The following is a 20,409-nucleotide window of genomic DNA, read 5'->3' on the forward strand; positions in this document are numbered from 1 at the left end:
GCTCCAGGGCTTGTCCTGCTGTGATCCCAAGGGATTCCCATCAGAACTGGAACACAGCTGTTCCTGAGGCACTGGGTGAAGGTACCTGCTGTGTCTCTCCACTCTCCACCCTGACTGGGGGATCATTGAAAAAATGTCAGGGTGGATGGGAAAAGCAGTGAGGGCCTGGGATCATAGCCAAGGTGATAAACTGGCTGGAGGACAGTGAGGAGGGGGCAGCCACCACCAAGCTGCAAGTGAGGCAGTTCAAAGCCATCCCGAGGTGTGTAATGGGAGTTCTATGGGCACGTGGGTTAGTGCCAAACAGGGTGCCTGGGGAGTAGTGAGTGCTTGCTTATCCCATGGGGAGGATGGTCCCACTGGATACAGGGAGAAGGAGCGTGAAAATGGTCAGCTTTTACCTCTTCAGAACAAAAGAAAATAAAATAAAGCTAAAGTAAGGGTAGGACTTGGCTGCAGGGGGAATCTTTGATTTTTTCAAAACTGTGTGCTCAGTAGCTGGGCAGCTCATACTGGGGTTTTCCTTCTGACTGGTGCTTTTGGGGGACAAAATGAGTGTAAATGCTGCAAATCCCACCTCTGTCCCACTGCAACAGCATCTGACGTGGTCTGCCTCTGCACGTGGTTGTGCTTCCCAGTGACTTGGACTGAAGTCAATGGAGGGACTTGGCCATGTGTCCTGCAAGGCACGGGCCTGGCCAAGCTCTGAGATCCTCTGACGGATGCATGTCCTGGCAATAACACCTCAGATACATCTGCCAGATGTCACAGGATCAGTAGGAAAGCAAGATAGTAGAGGCAATAATGGCTGCTGGGCTTCACCCTTTTGTCGTCGGGTGCTGGCTCTGAAGCTCCTGAGGGGTTTTTGCCTGGAGAGTTCAACTAGAGATGAATACATTTTGGATTTATTTTTGTTTTAATGTAACATCTGTAGATATCTGTAAGAATTTCTAGACTGCATTCTGAAGTGTGGGGCATCAAGCCCTGATCAAGTAGGGTTTGCTCATCATGGTGAGCCTGGGCCGTGTGGAAGCACCGCAGGGCTGCTGGTGTCGGGAGTCACATCGGCTTCCCCGGCAGCGACACATGGGCATCGTTCACAGTGAGCTGCTGCCTGGTTTCAAAGCCTAAGCTGGTTTTCTGTCTGTACCCATGGCTTTGGGGCACATCTTAGCTCTCCCTTCAAATTACAAGAGTGCTCCACAGCTCCCGTATCGCTTTCCAACCCTCCCCTGCCCAGCCGCATTCCCGGCAGCGCCGCCGTCTCCCTGTGCTCAGCATTTCCAGGCTGCGCGGCCGGGCAGCAGCGAGCGGCTCCTTGGGGAACGCGGGTGTGTGGTGCAAATGACGTCCTGAAATCGCTGCAGTCAGCAGAGGCTCCTGACTAAATAAGGGCAGGCAGAGCGGGGCTTTATCGGCCCGAGCGCGACAGCTGAGAGCCGGGGCCGGGGCAGCCCACGCCGCCGGGGTTCGGCCACACACTCCCACCAAAAGCTGCTTTATTTGGCACAGCTCTGCCCCGGCGAGCTCCTGCCCTTGGCCCCGCTGCTCTTGGGGGTCCAAGCTGCAGGTGGGGAAGGTGGGCAGCCAAAGGGATGTCACCTTTTGGTGAGGCACAGTGTGTGTCCAGCACAGAGCTGGGCTGGACTGGTGGCCGCGGTGGCCTCGGCCCTCCTGGGGCTCACAGCACAACTCAGCTTCCCCGAGGCCAGATTTCGGATCTGGGATTTTAGGTCTGTTGAATCAGATTTGGGGTTTGCTCTGAAAGTTTTAGTTTTTTGTTTGTTTTTTAAATATGCATTGATTTCTGCTTTCCTCAGGCTTTTAGCCAGTGGCACAGGCATTAGACACTTCAGGAGTTCAGCACATTCCCAGACCCTCAGGTCAGAGGCCAGAGGGCAGGATGCTCATGGCCACCATGGAAGAGCAGGCAGCAGCAGTGATTTGAGGCAGCCCCTGACAGGAGGGTTCCCTGCTCCTCTGCTCTCACAGTCTCTTTGCTCCAGGACCCCACACCTCCGTGTCATGGATGGACATGTGATGAGGAGGCAGCAGCAGGCAGGAGATGGGCAGAGCCTGTCCTGACCCTGGTGGGGTTGTTGGCTGTGATTTACCTCCAAGTGGGAGCTGCCAGGGAGAGATACGAGTTGGGAGCAGCATTTCTGCAGCTGTATGATCAGACACCAAAGACATCACAGCCTGACCTCTCAGGGGGCTGAAAAGACAAGTGCATCAGGTGAAGGGGTGGGACAAGACTACCCCTCACCTCCCCATGGGGTGCAGGGCACAGCTCACTCCCAGTAAGGTGCAACCACACGTGGAGGCAGTCGAGTGGCCTGAGCTGAGGACAGGTCCTCGATGGCTGAGCATTCTGGCTGGCCCAGGTATTCTGGCTGCCCCACAGCCCCCAGAGTGGGAATCTGCATCTCGGTGCTTCCACAGGCAGAGCTCAGAGAGAGCCAGTGCACACATGAGCAGGGAGAGACAAGAGCAGCCTCCTGCTATAGCTGAGGGCCAGGACACAGCAGTGAGGGGACGTTCCTTGGTGCTGCTGTCCCAGCAAAGACATTTCTCACAGAGCTCGGTGTGTTTATAAAGAGAATAATCTTGTTTCATCACTCCTGGCTAACAGAAACCCAGTTGGTGGCATATATTTCTGCACCAGCCAAAGCCAGGGCCGGGACTCTCCCACCTTCTGTGTGGCACAGCAGCCTCCAGCTCTGCACAAGTGCTGCCCTTTTCACACCTCTGCCTGACCCTCATCCCACCTGGACACCGGAGCCATGCAGGGAGAGGGCTTCTGGGTTTGGGTGAGCTCCTCTCCATCCCTGATCCCGTGTGGCCTTGGGGACAGCGAGCCCCAGAACTGGGGTCGAGCCAGGATCAGACACCCACCCCAGCTGTGAGACCCCCACAGTGTGTCCCCCCCCGTGTGGGGCTGTGGGCTGGAGAGGTTCAGTGCCATTGGGTGAATGATGTTGAGATGCCTTCACCCCTTTCTTTGAGCCCTCTCCTGGAACAGCCCCATCCCCAGCCTGGGCTGGCTGCGGTTCCAGCACTGACACATTTTTGGCCCACCGTGCTCCTTATGCCGAGATGCGACTCCAGAGGAGCTTTATCTGTTTTCCACCCGCCTCACAAGAATTTCCTCAGGCACTTTCATGCCCTATTAGGGTAAGAGGGAACATGCACTTTCAGTAGCTCCAAGGAGAAAGCATCTGCTGGGCAGCAAACTGCTTTCTCCAGGGCTTCCCGGGTTATCGGGGTTGGAGCAGGCGAGGCTGTGGCTTGCAGGGATCCCCTCAAGAGGAGCAGAGTTGGGCTGGCAAGATGCCAGCCCCAGGGATGGGTATGACTGATACCAAGCCAGGCAGGGAAAGTGGAATTAATGGGCTGTTCAATCCGACCTTGTGGGAAATCCTTATCTCAACACCTTACACACACACAGAAAGGGAAAAATGAAGTGGGACTTTAATCTGCAAAAATGACTGTGGAAAATGATGGCTTCTCGTTCAATTGATCTGGTGCTGCGTGGAGTGGGAAGGCTCTGACCCCCATCCAAATGCTTGGAATCAGCTGGGAGGGAGCCAGGCTTTAAAATCATCAGATTCAATCAGGCTTTGGTCAGAGGTTATCATCATCTCAGTGGAATGTGAAACAGGCTTATCTTGAAAAAGAAACAATATTTCAGTAAAATGTCCAATTAAAATAGAAAGCCAGTGATAAAGAAACCCTCCCTCCTCCTGGAGGAGGAGCAATTTTTTAAGCTTATCCTGGTGCTGAGCCAGAACCCTTTGGCTTTCTGAGTCCCAAGTTTTTTCATTTTGCTCCTGCAAAGCCTGATGAGCCTTCAGTGGCCACCAGGAGGGACCTGGTGTCCCATCTACCTGGGTTCCCTCAGCAGCCTTGGGTGCAGGTGCCTGGGAGCTGCGGGTGCTGCAGCCCAGGCCATGGGCTGGCTGCCCTCACACCTCCCAGCTCCCTCTCTTCTTTCTCCAAGACCTCAGATTTGTGAATGTCTACTCAAGAGACCAGAGGGCTGGAAGAAAAAGGCTTCTACCCTAAATTTTGATAAATAATTTGGGTTTTGGCCAAATGCAACATTTTAAGAAATTTTAAAAAAATTTAAATTTATTTATTTATTTATTTATTGGCTGGGGGAAAACCCCACAAAACAGATACAGCAGTTCCTCACTCTTTTGGTTTGGATTGCTGAAATCTGGAAAACATTTATATTATAAGTTGCTAAAGCTTTTTGTTGAAGAAAACTAACAATCTTAGAGTGAAAACACAGACTTTCTGACCCATTTTAGCTCTGGTGGACCTGGCAGTCGAGTAAAACACGCTCAGCTTATGAATCCATCTGTTTGGCAGAGCCTGGACCTCAGCAGGAGCTCCTGGGTGAGGTTGGGTTCCCTCGAAACAAATGGCTGCTGCATCCCTGATGTTTTCTTGGAAGTGGGAATTCTGAGGGCAGGGTAGGGAGCAGTGCAGGTACAGGCAGGGAGGCAGGAGCACACAGGGGATGGAAAGGCTGGAAGACCCTGATTGCACATGTGCTGTGAAGATGTTTTGGTGTGCTGTCAGCAGGATAACCCAGCTGCTTTCATCTTGCAGTGGTGCCCAATTAAATCAGGGTCCCCAGAGCTGAGCCCCTTTGGTGATGGAGTGGTTGGAAGCTGGGATAAATCAGTGGCATTTGGGCACAGCCCCAAGGCTGTGCTGCTCTGGGAGCTCCATTCCATCTGCACCCAGGGCAGCAGGGAGGACAGCAGACCTGAAATCCAGAGGTAGGAGGAAGAGGTCCAGCTGGCAGCAGCAAATCCCTCTTTTTTCCCAAAGATATCTCTGTGGATGCTCTTATGAGCTGCTCTGAGCCTGGCTGTGCTGGCGGAACAGACTCCAACAGAGCGAGGAGCTGCCTGTCCTGCCTGTCTGAGGCCAGGGCAGTGTCCCTGGTCCCCTGGAGCTGGCAGGCTCTGGCTTGTTCTGCTCCATTTAGAGCCGGCTCCAGGCAGCTGCTGCCTGGCATCCCAGGGCTGTGGGGTGAACAGAGAGCAGCTGTGCCCTGTGCCAGTGCCCCCAGCTCCTCACAGCCCGTGGGCTCCCATGCAGGCTGGCACAGCCCAGCCCCAAGGGCCGCTGGCCACCCAGTGCCACTCACTCACGGGGCACTCAGGGTGGTAGAGATTAACTGGGCAAACCTCCCACACGCGGGGCTGGGGTGCGTAGGTTGTCGTCTTATTGAAGACAGCTGCAGATCTGTCTGCTCTAAGATTAATATCACTTTAACTGTTCCAAGGGGAAGTATCCCTCGGTGAAAGATGCAAGTGGCCCGGAGCTATTTAGAGCTAAGGATAACGTTTCGGCATTTTAAAAATTCACCAAGTAATCATAAAGGCTAATGCGTGCTGAGCTCGTTAGGTGGCAGGGAGCTCTGCCAGGCCTGTGATCCAGAAGCATTGCACAGAAAAGGATGCTCTTCTCCTGGCTGAATGGCCTGGCCGTGCCCTTTCTGTGGAAGGAAGGAGAAAAGGTCTGATTTATCCAGCTAAGTAGCCTGGGCATGTACAAAGTGCCACCACTTCTATGAAAGTACGGGTACCAAGAGTGAAAAGCCTGGGGCACCTCTGAGCTGCTCTGCAAGGTCAGGATGACTTCTTTTTTTATACTTCTGTTGCAGTAGTATGGAGGTGTTTTCTTTAGGAAGCAAATTGTGTTGATTTATGCTTATTTCACACATTATTAGATAGCCCCTTGCAGAGTCCATATTATAAAGAAGCAAAGGCTCATGCATGCCAGGGATGTCAGAGTCCAAGCTGAGTGGGTACTGCATGTGAGGAACGGAGCAAAAAGAGCAAAAGGAGGATGAACAGTCCAGCTGTCTGTCAGGGCAGGACACCTATGGGGTGGGACACACAGATGACTTTGACTGAAGGTAGAGAAAGTGGCACGAGAGGTGGACTGAAAAGGGAAATTCAGTCCCATGGGCTGGTTACAGGTGAATGAGGGTAGCAGAATTTTGCAGGTGTCTGCATGCATGCAGAGGGAGAGACACAAAGGAGATGGATTGGGACTAAGCAGGAAGAAAGGGATGCCCCAGCCCTAGAGGTGACACAAGTCCAAAGACAGTGTGGAAAATGGAGAAGCCATAAAGTTCTGTCCTGGTCAGGATGTAGAATCACAGAATTGTCTGCGTTGGAAGGGAGCTTTAAAGATCATCCAGTCCCAGCCTCAGCACAGGTGTGTGCTGGTCAGGTCTGTGCTCTCTCGCCCTTTACGATCGTGAAGACAGAAAGGACCATGTTGCCATCAGCAAAAACACTTCTGCAGCTTTCCCTCTATCCCTTCTGAGTGCTGCAAACATTCCTGCCAAGACAAACTGTTATCTCAAGTTTCTTCAGAAGGACAAAATGATTCCTGCTGGATGCTGGAGCGGGGATTTGGCTGGGAGTAGAGAAGTCAGTTTCCAGGAGAGGGGAGTTCAGCAGAAGTCTCCCTTCCCAGAGCTGACTGATGAATTACATTTGTTTCGTTGTCTTTTTGACAGCTCTTAATATCAGGAATGGCAAGAATCATAGAATGGGTTGGGTTGGAGAAGGTGTTCAGTTGATCCTTGCTCAGGGTTTGCTGTATCAGTGGGAGGAGGGAGACCCTGGAGAAGGAAGGACAGTTCTGGACAGGTCTGTCATTCCCTTAATAAGCAAATGGGAATAGCTTGGGCAGAGAGCTGAGCTCTTGCCCTATTTCTAGCAGCAAGGTCATTGCTGCACCTGCAGGCACCCCAACCCCGCCTGGTATTTGCAGTATTCTCTGCTAATTCCAATCTCATTTGCAGTCTAATCCAACGTGGATGTGCAAAAGAGCATAAACTGTCCAAAGAGCCGGGCATGCTGGCTGGGCTTTGGGCTCACCTGTTCGCACGGTGCTCGGCTGCGGCTCGTGTGTCCACAGGGATTTCAGCAGCAGCCCGAGGAATGATTCAGGCAGTGTTTCTGGGAGATGGCCAGGAAGGACAGGAGTGGTTCTCTGTCCTGCACTAGTACAAAAACGATTAGAGCACTAGAGCCATGCCAGAGCAGCAAATAAAACAGCAGATGCATTTAACCCTCCCATCCCGCTGGGAGCCAGCCGGGAGGCAGCGGCAGCAGGGCTGGGACAGGGGCTGCAGACATTGCCCACATACCTCCCCTCAGCTCAGCACAGGGCTGCTGCTCCTCCTTGCAAAGAATTCGCTGGAGCTATGCAGGATCCCAAAGTTGTGTTGCTCAGCTTGTTGCCACCGCTCCTGTGTGGAGCTTGGGAGGTACCCAAGCTGGACACCCCTCTGTGCCCAGGAGGGCTCATGACAGAGCCCTTCTAGCCTTGGGGCCGTGGTGGCTCGCAGTGGTGGCTCAGCTCCCCACCCCCCCAGGGTCTCACCGCAGGCTCTGCAACCCAGGCTGGCATCTCCTTGGTCTTGCCATCTGCAGGAATTGCAGTACTCAAGCCCCACACAGCAGCCAAGTAGCATCCAGCAGCTCCTCTGGAGGAAAGGAAATCTCCACCAGGAGAAAAGCATAACTGGGAGCTACCTTGTAACTCCAACACCCCCAGGCTGTTCTCTTGTGTTTTTCTGAGATGCTGGGAGAGAGCTGAGCATGTGGGAGCCACCTGCACCCGCTGGGTGACACGTGGAGTCCAGCTCTGTCCTTACTAGTGAGAGCAGACTCCACATCTAGTCCACTTCCAGACGACTTTTTTGGGAGCCACTTTGAGGAAAGCACTTGTCAGGAGCTGCCTGCTGCTCCCCCAGCTGGGGCCAGCTGGCTGATTGGCTGGCTGGGAATTGGTCAGGGCAGCATCCACCCGGCTCAGCAAGCAACTGAAAGGGAGAATTTTATCTCTTGTGGTGAGTCTTATCCTCCAAAAGCAGCAGGACAAAGCCGGGGGCTGGAGCCCATCCTGCTGGGATGAAGAGCTGGAGCCCCCTTTTGAAAGGCTGTTCCCAGGGGCCAGCACCAGGCAGGCTATGTGCCCCAGGCACAGTGTGCCCAGCCCACTCTGATCCCCCAGGCACGGAGAGCACAGAGATATCCCCCTTGGCCCCTGCCAGATTATAGTGGAATTAATCACGCTGATTATATGCTACCAAAAAAGGAGGTGCTCTCTCTGTCTGGAGCTGGCTCAGACCCCCTGCTTGTGAGCAGCAGCTTAAAAATGCTGTTTTCTGCCTCATCATGTCTGGTCTCTGAGTTTGTCAGGAGCTGTAATAATTTTGGATAAAAAGACCAAGAATGACTGCAATCCCAGGCAGCTCAGCCTGCAGAGGAAGCGGGGAGATAACATATGAGTGTGGGCAGCGAGGTGAATCATGGCTCCAGAGGAGTGGGATGTCATCCCAGGGAGGGATAGGCTGAGCCACAGCAGCTCCACACCCTCTCCTCTATTGCAGGGCCCTGAACAGTGTTTTCAGCTCCCTGTCAAGTCACACTCTTGCCTGTGTCAGTTGGGATTGATGTCCCACATTTAATTCTTTCCTTGCAGCTACTCAGAATGGCATATATGTGTATCTTCTCCCTTCCAAGGCTCTCAGAACAGCATTTCTATCACTTTTTCATTGCACCTGTTGAGTATTCTGACTACAGCTAGTCTTGTCTGCCTACTGCATCTCAGTTTAATGGGAAAGAATTAATCCTGATTTCATGACTAACCGTCCAAAAATTCCTCTGGAGCATTTTCACTGCCGGGATGAGAACTGCCTCTTTCCTCCCTTTTTTTTATCCTAAAACATGACCAGATGCCAACCTAAGTCTGAAAAGGGCTCATCAGACACCCTAAGTTCACGTTAAAGGTTGTGATTCGGGGTGAATTGGTGTTTGAGGAATGCTAACTCCTTATCTTAACTGTTCACACAAAAATATGTGGGTTTGTATGTAAAATGGGAGCTATGGGCAGCCTTGGCAAACCTGACAGTCAGAGCATGGGGAAGGCAGCTCTCGGTAAGCTCCAGGTGGAACAAAGCAGATGAATATTTGGTGCTTCACCCACCCTTATTTTTAAGGTGCACGTTTGCTGTTTGAAGTCAGCTCCTTCCCAGACTGAGCAGCTGGGCTGTAAAGCCACCCTGCTTTTAGCAAAAAGATCACAGAGCTCCGAGCGTGAGGCATGTGAGGAATATGACAGCTGGCCAGTAAAATAACTCCCATAGCCCTGTAGCCCTATGGAGCAAGGAGAAGATGTGCTGGAAAGAAGTGGAGAGGACTCAGGGAGCCAAGATGAGACAGAGGCAATAGCTCTGTCTTTCCTACACTGGTGAGAGCAGCCCCATGGGCTGTGGTGAGTAAAGGAGCCCCTGGACAATGTGTGGTGTTTGCTGGAGAGCTACAGGAGAGACATTTGGGGTAAAACCTGTCTTAGGGGTGTGTGGGGCAGGGACACGCTGCCTCTGGTGAGGTGCAGCAGCTCAGGGCTGGTGAGAGCACAGCAGAGTTCAGCCACCACATATTGTCCCCTTTATGCTCCAGAGATGCCTGTGTGATGCTTTGGGCATTCCTCTGAGCAGCACAGCAACAAGCAGCACCTGCTGCTTCACTGCAACACAAGAACACGCTCACATTTGCAAACACACCTGCCCTGTGCCCTTGTGCAGCTACATGCAACCTTCCCACCTTCTCCCTGAGCAGCTGGGCCCCTTCCTTCTTGAAAATCTGGTCTTTTCTCCTTGGCTGTCAGGTTTGGGGTCACCTGGGCAAATGCTGAGCGCTGTTATACCAGATGGGCTGGTTTGTTTTTGGTGCTGGACAGGGTTTGCTGCTCGAGCTGGGACAGCCTTGGCTCAGAGGGTGCTCACTGTTGTCCCCTCTTCTCTCCACAGGACGGCTCACGCCAAAGCCAAGGCTGAGGGGTCTGAGCAGGCAGCTCAGGCAGCCAACAACGAGTCGGGCATAGCCAGAATGATGGCCAGGGAGCTCTCCCCAGACTTCTACCAGCCAGGTAGGATCAGAGGCATCTTCTAAGAGGGGTTTTGCAATTTCCTTGGGGAATCTGTTCAAATATTTTACCCACTTTATAACTCTACAAGTTACCCTCCTGTCTGTCTCTTTTGCTCGGTTTCAGCCAGCCCCCTGCCCTGGCTGTTTTGCTGCTCTCCTTACACCACTGTTTTACCCACTGTGTTACCATAGACTGGAGGAAAATCCCACAGTCCCTCAACCTCTCCCCATTTTTTCCACACACCGAAGCCCTCAGAACTCCAGGCAGGACAGGCAGCAAGCTTGGGGCTATTTGCAGCACTCCTGTAGATATATCCCTTGTGGCTTTTTCTTGGAACAGCTTTGCACATTACCTCCCAAGCCCATATCCTGTGGGGCCCCACAACGCATAAGGGCACAATCAGACTCTGCTAATAAGGGGCTGTAATATCCTATAAGAAAGCAGCTAATGCAAAATACTATTTCCCTGATTCACTATTTATTTGTTAGCATCACTGCTGATTATTTGGCTGGGAAAGCACTTGGGAGGTTCCTTCTGTGAGACCAAGCACTGAGGATTAGTAGATAGGAAGTGTAATATTAGAAGCAGCATTGTGAATGCCATTACCTTTCCCTAGACTGAGTTAGCCCTTCCTGGAAAACTTTCCTTTCTAGAGAGGGAAGGTAGTAACAGAGCAGAAAATAAGATTCCAAGTGCCTACATTTGCATCCCATCTTTCTTATTATCTGGCTTTGTTGCCTGCAATGAGTGCCCCATGGCTGCTGAGGCAGGATCACAAGGGATTATCATAGCAGCAGAACTGGGGTTAGAAGCCAAAGGTTGACTCCTGCTCAGCAAAACCTGACACCTGCTCCTGCTCTGATTTTGGTGTCTGCATCTCCTGTACTACACCCCAGCACAGGGGGAACAGGGAACAGCTCACAGCCAGCACTTGGCTGGGGAGAGTCATGCTGACAGATTTGCCTAAATCCCCTGTACTCCCACCTTGCTCTGGGGAGACACATACCAGCTGGGGAGAGACTGCTGGAGGGCTGCCTGTTCCTCCCCACTGCCCAGCAAGGCCTGTCAGAGCTGCTTTGAGTGGGGAAACACCACAGCACCCGGGCATGGGCATGAGCCAGCGTGTGGCACTTCATTTAACAATGGCTAACCGTTGCTTGATCCTCACATAAGCCCCCCCAGCTGCCACTCACAACTCCACATTCACTCTTTGCACACTGGGGTATTTATAGCACAGAGGCAAAGGAAACTGGAATTCCCAATGGGAGGTTTTGGACATCCAGCTGGATTATTTTTTCCACCCATGTCGATTGAATGAGACAATTGAAATGGTCTGACCTCCACTTCTGGCTCCTCAGATACTGGATGTTGCTGTTATGTAGGGCCTCACTTGGGTCCTGGACTCCCTCTCTCCAGGCCTTGTTAGCTGCTGATGCATGTTGTTCTTCCATGATTCTTTTACATCTCTAAATTCCCAAAGTGCACAACAAGGGCAGATGTCTCTTCTTGTACAGCTGCACCATCCAGGAACAAACAGACAATAGTCCACCCTTGGATTTTAGTAGGACTGGGAGCTCCTGGTCACAGAGCTAAGAGAGCCCTGTAGTGTTTTGTAGCTGTGTTTTTCCCTGCTATCCTGGCAGATAGACCCTGCTCTGTCTGGCACAGACAATCCTGCTCAGCAAGCCTCCTATCTCTAATAAGTATTGAGCCCTGGATTTCAGTTAGGGTATCATCCCTAATAGCTTCGAGGAGAGAGATGTAAGCCAAAGCCCTTCCTGAAATGTTGTGCTGGGAGATGAAAGTGAGGAGGTGAGTGTGGTGCTCTCCAGGCAGTTGGTTTGGGTTTTTTTGGTGTGAATTATTCAGGAAGACAAGAAAGCAGCAGGAGAGAGCAAGGAGCCTGGAGCTGCAGGCAGCCTATTTTGAAGAGTCTGAACAACTGTTGAAACGGCTTCCAAATAACTTACTGGCAGCCAGAAATAAATGGCCCTGAATGGGTCACCTGCTGATTGACAGGAGTGGGCAGGCAGGGCAGAGCAGCTAAAATCAGTGCCCTCCTTTTCCCCACTGCCCCTCCAAGCAGAGGGGAAGGTAGCAGTGTGCCATCCCCCAACCCTGGGGAGACTCCTCACACCAACCCCTCTCTCCGCAGGCCCCGAGTACCAGAAGCGGAAGCTGCTGCAGGAGATCATCGAGAACGCAGAGCACGCGGTCAACATGGAGGAGGAGGCGCCACGGCCCGAGGGTGCCCCGCCGCCCCCCACACCACCTGAGAGCCCCCAGCTCCACGAGCCCGAGGAGCCGCCGCGCCGCACCAGCCCGGCCCCCAGCCCCGCCGCCACCCCTCCCGAGGCCAAGCGCGCCAAGGCGGCTCCCCAGCAGGACGGTGCCCTCCGTCCGGGCAGCTGGGCCGAGGCGGGCGGCCCGGCGGGTGGGAGCCCCGCGCCCCCCGAGGGTGAGGCCCGTCCGGCCTCGCGGGGCCGGGCCCGCCCTGCCGAGCAGATGGAGATTGGGCCGCTGCAGCGCATGGCGCTCGAGCCCGACGTCGAGCTCTTCAAGGGCTACCACAGCTACGCCGTCCGCACCTCCCCGGTCACCCCCGCCACGGACTATGAGGAGGAGCAGTTTCCCGAGCACGAGCCGCCCTCCCCGGAGCCCCGGGGGGACCCTCAGCGCCGGGGGGGCACCCCTGCCCCGCTGCAGGAGCGGGAGGAGAAGCTGGCGGCCGTGGCAGAGGCCAAGCCAGGGTCGCCCCGGCCCAAGGAGCCGCAGCAGCGCCACAGCCCCGAGCGCAGGCCCACGGGCCGGGCAGAGCCCACGGCCGACAGGAAGACTGAGGCCAGGGCACCAGGGCGGACGGAGCCCAAGGCGGGGGCCAAGCGGAGCCTGGCCCCGGTGGCGGCGGCGGCGGTGGTGGCAGCACAGAAGGTGGAGGAGTGCGAAGAGGTGAAGTGGGGCAGCCCTGGGAGTCCCCCAGGAAACTACATTGGCCTTTCATTTATTGTTCCCAGGAGGTCCGACAGGACCCATAGAGATGCAGAGCCCACAGGCTTGAGCCTGCAGCGGGCCCCCAGCAGTGCCCAGAGGCTCCTTTTGGAATGCCAGAGCTCGCTGGAGCAGAGCCTTGGTGTTCCCCATCCTGCCGCCGTCCCAGCCTGCCCTGCTCCAGATGCTGGGGCTGGCATTCATAACCCTCCTGTTTTGACCTCCTCTCTGCACCAGGGCAGATATGCTTTCAGATACATCCCTATTTCAAAATCTGGGGAAAACAGGCATCTTCCAAATCACGTTTTAGACTTTTCTCCCCTTTTCCTGCCACTTTACCAGCCAACATTGATCTGAATATTGGGGGGAAAAAAGCAGGGAAAAAACCTAGTGTGTTTCTCTTTTATCTGTTACATTTACTTTTTTGCTGTAGGGGCACCTAGTGAGCTGAACGGTGGTTTCAAATCACCAGCTGATTTCCCAGGTTTAAAATACACTCACTGAAATTCAATTTTGCTGTTAGCAAATACAGCTAGACACCCAGACATTTTATTAGACCACTGAGTCTCATCTTGCAGCCCTTTGGACATGAGTGGTTCCAATGCAACTTTAGAAAAGCCCAGCTTGGAAATATTTCAGTCCGAAATTAAAGCATTACGATAATCTCATATGGGTGCTTTCATTCATCTTAAAAATGGCAACTTTACAAACATGGGCCTAGGGGGTGCAGAAAGGAGTTGGGAGGAGCACCTTGACATGGGCTCAGCAGTTCATGTGCCTGTGGTTGGGGTCTCCTTTAAATTGATTTAGCCTCAGAAAAAGCCTGATTCAGCCTCCTTCTAAGGAGTTTGCAGGGCAAAAGTAGGAATAGGGATTGATAAACGTTCCCTTAGGTTGAAATTCAGGCTGGTTGTTAAGTGCCAGATTTCAGGTTGTCAGGAGGGGGTGATTGTGGTATTTTTGAACAGCAGAATCAAGCTGCATCTGTCTCTGCTGGAGCTGTGGTGTGTAATACTCTGTTTTGGGTTTTTCCTTCAGGGACCTAACACAATCGTGATCTGCATGGTCATCTTACTGAACATTGGTCTGGCCATCCTATTTGTACATTTTTTGACATGATGAGCCTCTTGGACAAGGTAAGAAGAGGAATGAGATTTTACCCTCACTTGTAGACCTCACTGGATGTTTTAGGGTTGACTCGCTTTACCATCCATGCAAATCATTCACTGATAGATGCCCATGTGATGAAAATGCAGGGGCACTTATTCAATAAAGCAATTACCTTGCATTAAGCATTGAGATTCTCAGTTACCCCTTGTTTGTTCCAACAGTGGTTTGTGGAGTAACTTCAGTGGTTGGTTCTCATTTTTCATAGAAAATATGAAACTGAAATTTGCAGTTTAATTGCACCAGTGCAAGTTCTGCAGCCGCTGTTACATGATTGCTTTACTAAAGGTAAATATGAGCCAAGATGTCTGTCAGACTAAGGTTAAACTGGAGCTTGAATTGGGATGAGGGTTTGAATATGGATTTGGTGGCAGTAAAATTTTTTGAAGTTTTTCCTGTCTGTGGGATTCCTACAAACAGGAATGTGTCCTGGGCTTGAACAAGATTTCTCTCACCTTGAGCTCAAATAGTTCAAAAAAATCTGCCATCAAGGCTGAACCTGACCCTTGAGCCTCATGTAAACATAACACAAAGAGGCACCTCCCAAGCCCCTGTGAGGGTGTTGGGCTGCCTTCCTGGGGCCTACTGGGGGATGAAACTTCTCTGCTGGACACTGCTTTGTGTCGTGTTATTAGTCCCCATTCAGACCACGCAGGTGAAAGCCTTGCAGACAACTGCAGTTACATGTTGGTTGTGTGTCTTGCTCCCCCTTGACTCTCGTGTTGATCTGTGTCTGGGACAGGCGTTGCTGCTGATGGAGACCTCAGACCTTGGCGGGGATTAAAGCTCAGCCACCCGGAAACACCTAAGAGGAGGACTTGAGATCCCAAGGTTGCACTGCAAACATCAACCTTAAACGAGAGCACCTGAAGATCAGTTCAGTCTCCTTCTCCCAGGCTGGGGCTGGCCTCTGCAATCTACCAAGGAAAAGCCAGGATTTCTGCACTGTGGTCTCCTTCCCTTCTTTGTATAAAATAGCAGTTGCCTTAAATTATTCTCACCAAAGCCATCAACTGTCCTGCCACGCCGGGGATGAGGGATTTATCTGTAGCTGTAGGAAAACGAGTGAGAAGGTCTCATGCGTGCACACTGACGTGTTTTGTAACTCCCTTGGTTGACTTGGTGTCAGAGATTTTCCAAAGGTTATCACCCATGGCGTGGAGCTGAAGTGATACACAGCAACCAGAATGACTCCTGAGAGCCGCGCCATGGCCAGGGGTGGACGATGTCACCCTCCGTGCTTGGAAGTCATCCAAAGGGATGAACAAGAAGTCTTTCCTTTCCCCCCGTCACCTGGAGTCATTTTCCACATATGGAGGACTGAGAGGGGGAGCAAGTTGAAATTGGGCTTGTTGAAGTGTAACCCGAGTCCTGCCCATGCTGGCCGATGCATTGCGGGCGGGGCCATGGGGTGGGGTGTGAGGGACTGGTGGATCCAAGGCTGTTGGTGCATGTGGGGGTGCTGTGGGTGGAGATGGTGCCTGTTTTGGGACCAGGCACCGTCCAAGTGTTCTCCTGCCACCAACAATGCTCTGCACAGAAGCGTCTTGCAGTGGGTGGCTTCCCGCTGTAACGGGAAAAGGAAGCAGGTGTGCTGAATTTGTCCCTTTACTCCCTTTTTTCTATGAAAATGTTGCAAGTTACAGTAAAAAGGAGGTACTTGCTGAAAATACCTCTGTATGCCTGCAGGTTCCTCCCCTTGGGCTGCAGGGGGGCTCCTGGGCTCTCACTGCACGGAGCGAACAGACTTTCCAGCCAGAGGATGCAGGGTGGCTGTCGTGGGAGAGGTTACCTTATTCCTGAAAGAAAAAAGGTGCAGAGACACGAGTGACTCCAGTGTATTTGGGTGTTGGGCTCAGAAATATGCAGCAGCCAGGCTTTCAGCAGGGGCAGAGTACAGTGGGGCAGTTCCAGCTGTTGTGTGCGAGGCTGAGGCCTGGGCGGTTTGCACTGATTTTCCCAAAGCTGCGACAGGGAGTGACCTTTGAAAGGAGATTTTTCCACCATGATCTGCTCTGATCTTTAGCAGTGTGAGCTTGGAAAGTCAGCACAGATGAAGTTACAGTTTAGTGTGAGGCTGAGTGCTTGGACATGTTTCTTCTTTCTTTTAAGAGCAATGTGTATTTTCTATCCCTTTTTAAGATAATCGGAGATGTTATTTATAGTTGGTTGTGCACCTCTGTGTATCCTGAAGTCCCACAGCACAGGACTGGGTGGGAAAACCTTGTTGGACTGGAAGAAATGGGGAAATGATGGTTAAGGAAAAAAACAGATGCCCAGTCTGCTCCAAAGGTCAATCTGGAAGGATTTCAGAGATGGGGTGGCAGACACGCAGGGGTTTACACTGACTGGAGACACAGGGCAAAACCTGCCTAATTTATCTACTCTAGCTATGGCATAAAAGAGTGAGAATAATTCAGTACTTTTCTTTGTGAACCAATTTTATTTTTTAACCTTATTCAGCTCAGGAACTTTGCCACAGTAGCAAATACGTGGTGTTAACTGTGGGAGAAGTGAATGTGATCCCTAAAAGCCATGTGGCTGTACCAGTCCTGAGAAAGCTGTGCAGCATCATCTACACTTCCACAGAGCGTAGTTTAGTAGCAATTTGCTTCTTTTCTCTTTTATTTTTTTCCTTTTCTTAAGTATAAATGTATTGCAAACCCCAGGCTCTGCTGCCTTTGACGTTTTATCTCAGTTTGCTGGCATTCACTTGCCAGCTCTGCAGTTTCAATATGCCAGCTGCTTTTATTCACCACCAAGAGAATTTCCATCCAGAGACCTGAGGGGCTTTTACTTATCACTAAGCACAAAAATGGATCTTTTTCAAGAGTGCTAAGGTAATTCCCCCTCCCCCCAATTTTTTATGCATGTGATATGCACTCATTAATGTGCTTTCCTCCTAGTAACCTTCTGAGAAAAGGTGGTAGATTTGCTTTTATGTGACATATAACTATATCCATATTGCACCGAGATATGGATATATATACATAGAGAGAGAGCCCCTTAGGGGTTTCATTTTCTTAGATGCAAAATACCAGATTTACCTCAAACTGCATGCTTTCAAAACTGACTAGGATATTGTGTTATACTTTTCAGGTCTTACAAAGATGCAGATACCTTTCGCTCTTCACACAAAAATACCTTCATCACAGATTTTGCAAGCTGTTTACTACAATCTGTGTACTACTGTCCAGAGTTTTCTGTCGGTTGTTCTGCTGGATTACGTGCAATAATAAACAGTTATCTGCTCACTTTATCCACGTGGATCTTTGCAGGGGAATCCACAGGTTTTTTCCCGTGTTGACACATTCACTCCGCTCTTAAAGGAGAGAGTGTTGCAGAATTTCACTGGTGGCACCTGGATGTTTTTCAGCTTTTCCCCAGTTGTCCCTTTTCAAAATCTTGCATTCTTTTATTGACTGGGGGTACTTTGCAAGGAGAGCTGTTTTCACTTACTGCTCTTTAGGAGTTTGGTGGCAGCAGTCTGAGGACACCCCCTGCTCTCTGAGCACACTCTGTGTGCCACTATCCTGCTGGCCTCTGGCAGAGGTTGTCCTGGGCCGGGAGGAAAGGCGGGACACTGGCCCAAAGCCTGCCCAGGCAACGCAGGCGGCCGCTGACAGGTCCCTTTGCTGCCTCCCGACCCCAGGGCTGCTGCCAAGTTTCCTCCAAGCTGTGCGTCACTGGCTGCTCCTCCAGTGCCACATTCCTCCTGGGTTTGGGCAGGAGTGATTCTCCTTTGCCTGTGACCCGTCCTCTCACTCAGCCTCTTGAAACAACCCAAGTGAGAGGAAAGCCAGACACGAGGGGCAGGGAGATGGCAGATGGGTGATTTATGGGGGAGGATGGAAGAGCAGAGCCCAGCACCAGCCTAGGGCAGCAGAGCCCCGGGGCCTGAGGAATCCAGAGTAGCTGAAACCTTCAATCCCTTTTCTATTTCTGGAGTGTCTCACATGAGCAAAGCTGGGCTGTGCAGAGAGGCTGGCAGGATGCAGGCTCAGTCTTCACAGGCAGGAGTGCCACCCTTGGCTTTGTTCAGTGCATGGAGTCTTGTGGCAGAAGATTTCATGCCTTGGTAGAGACTTAAGGAGCTGAGTTTGATGAAACGACGGCTTTACTCTCCTCTGGGCTTGTTTTGCTTCTGGTATGCGAGGAACCAGCCGCATCTCATTCATCAGTTGGGGACAGCAGGGTAACTGGAGCCCTGTGCACCTCATAAATCTCAGGTTGATGAATGGAGCAGGTCTTTGGCCCATGTGTGGCAGAGACAGCAGGGAGGTGGGTCAGTTGCTAAAGCAATGACATGTTGCTTTAAAAGTACTAATAAAGGCAGAAAAAGAAGCCTGCACCTTCCCCAGGGTAGGGGGAACAGTGCTGGGGTCTGTGGCTCAATAGCTGCTGATTTCAGGGGTAGTGTCCCCCCCACTGTGTCCATCTGAGTGTCCCCAGGGGCGGGCAGGGAGGTGTCTGATATGTGAGAACTTGGCTAAAGGCACTGGCCTGATCCTGTGTCGAAGGGCAGCAGCCTTGCCCTCCACTGGCAGGAGGGAAGGTGCAATCTGAGCCCCAGTGTCCTTTGAGAGTGACCTGCCCAGGCACCCTGGAGACAGCTCCACTGTCCTTGCAGGGCATCGGGGCTCTCAGGAGCAACCTTTTCTCTTGGCCTTCATCTTTGCACAAGAGGAAGGGCCAGAGCTGGGGTAAGGGTGGCCCTGGCAGGGAGTAGGTGCAGGGAGAACGTGGAGAGGGGTTCCTTTCTGGCCTAGGAGCCAGGAATGGGGCTGGCTCCACACCACTGCCTTTGCTTCAGGACCCTTCCTGGAGGAAGCCAGTGTGAGTCCCAGGAGCAGTAACAGACACCATCAGCAACTCCAGTGAAGTGTTTTCCCATGCCTGGCCCCAGCCTGCTCTGAAAGCCAAAGGCATGCCATGCCCAGCTCGGGGATAGCATCAAGGGGCCCCACAGTGGCCACTCTCTCCTCTTCTCTTCTGCCAGAAATGCTGGCACTGCACAGCTGGAAAAAGTTGCTTTTATTTTATTTCCTCTGAGCAGCCACTCACACTGTGCCCACAAGGACAGAGAGGATCAGCCAGCCTGGGAGCACTGGGCTCTCACTGAGGAATTCAAAATCATGTTATCACCAGGACGACCCTAGGACCTTCTCCCTGAGAGGAAAAAGCTTTTAAAAGCTTCCCAGTTTGTGGCTTCAGGCATTCATTCCCTATTGGAGGAGCAGTGAGGGGCCACCAGTGCAGTCACAGCATCCCCTGTCTCTATAGAAACAGCACACTCAGAGCTCAATTCATAAGGTGGTTATTAAAGAAAATTCAGCAATTATAAAGCAGATTGTCCTTAATACTTCTGTGACATGACACCCATGTCAGAGGGACCCTGTGGTGTTACAGTCACGTTCCCTCCCTCGGGCAATAGCTGGGAAAGCACCCGGGATTTGGGGCACAGGCAATGCCCTCCCACTGGAGCCTGCATTTAGACCCTGGCAGGGCAGAAATGTGCAGGGCTAGTTAACTGCTGAACTGAGGGTATTTCAGTAAAAGTCAGTCCTGCAGGACTGACAAGCTTTGATCTGCTGAGTGTCCCAGCCCACTCCTGGAACAGATACCTTGGTTTGAGGAGTCCTGAGAAGCACCCCCTGAGCCAGTGCAGAGAACAGGCAGGTTCGGGGGCAATGCTGGCCCAAGAGCCCTCCAGAAGCTTTGAAGTGCACATGAAGTGCAAAATAAATAACTACTGAGTGATTACATTAATACTGCTGTAGGACTATCCCCCGGCTTTAACAGCATCTCTTTAATTGTGGCCTGCTTGAACTAATTAGCTCAAAGAAACAGCTGGGGGCCAGACCAGATTGAAGAGGTGCTGTATCCAGTCCCTTCCCTAATGTGTGGTCCACACTTTCTTGTGGTTCTGAAAAAATTAAGGAATTGCTCAGCATCCTCTTCAGTGACCTGAGCATTGTTCATTTAAAGGTACCACTATTTGATCTCTGTACTGTGCTCGAAGCCTGCTCTGGTTGCAGGGAGGTGCTGGGAACCCTCATGGCCTTTTTGCCCCTTGTTAAGGGACCTGCTGGTGTTTTGTGGGTCGCTTCCTAACGTGGCCCTGGGACAGGCTGGCTTCTGGAGTGCTGGCCAGTGTTGTAGGGGAGATGCTCTCCCAGAGAGCCATCAGCATGGCCATGCTCTCCTCTGGCACAGGCTGGCATAGATGCCCAGTTTTCCCAATATTCCACCACTCAAAAAGACAAGGTGAGAAGACAA

General features: G+C 52.1%; 1 protein-coding gene across 1 annotated transcript in view; it reads left to right on the forward strand.

Moving 5' to 3' along the window:
* Nucleotides 1-17,389, forward strand: part of JPH2 (junctophilin 2) — a 28,141-nt gene extending 10,752 nt beyond the window's left edge. Inside the window, exons 3-6 of the mRNA XM_064673682.1 lie at nucleotides 9,857-9,975; nucleotides 12,131-12,924; nucleotides 14,002-14,099; nucleotides 14,873-17,389. Of these exons, the coding sequence (XP_064529752.1) occupies nucleotides 9,857-9,975; nucleotides 12,131-12,924; nucleotides 14,002-14,082 (994 nt within the window). The 3' untranslated portion in view covers nucleotides 14,083-14,099; nucleotides 14,873-17,389. The remainder of the gene's footprint in view (nucleotides 1-9,856; nucleotides 9,976-12,130; nucleotides 12,925-14,001; nucleotides 14,100-14,872) is intronic.
* The last annotated feature ends 3,020 nt before the right edge of the window (nucleotides 17,390-20,409 follow it).

Source organism: Pseudopipra pipra, chromosome 17 (assembly GCF_036250125.1).
Source record: "Pseudopipra pipra isolate bDixPip1 chromosome 17, bDixPip1.hap1, whole genome shotgun sequence".
Taxonomy (NCBI): domain Eukaryota; kingdom Metazoa; phylum Chordata; class Aves; order Passeriformes; family Pipridae; genus Pseudopipra; species Pseudopipra pipra.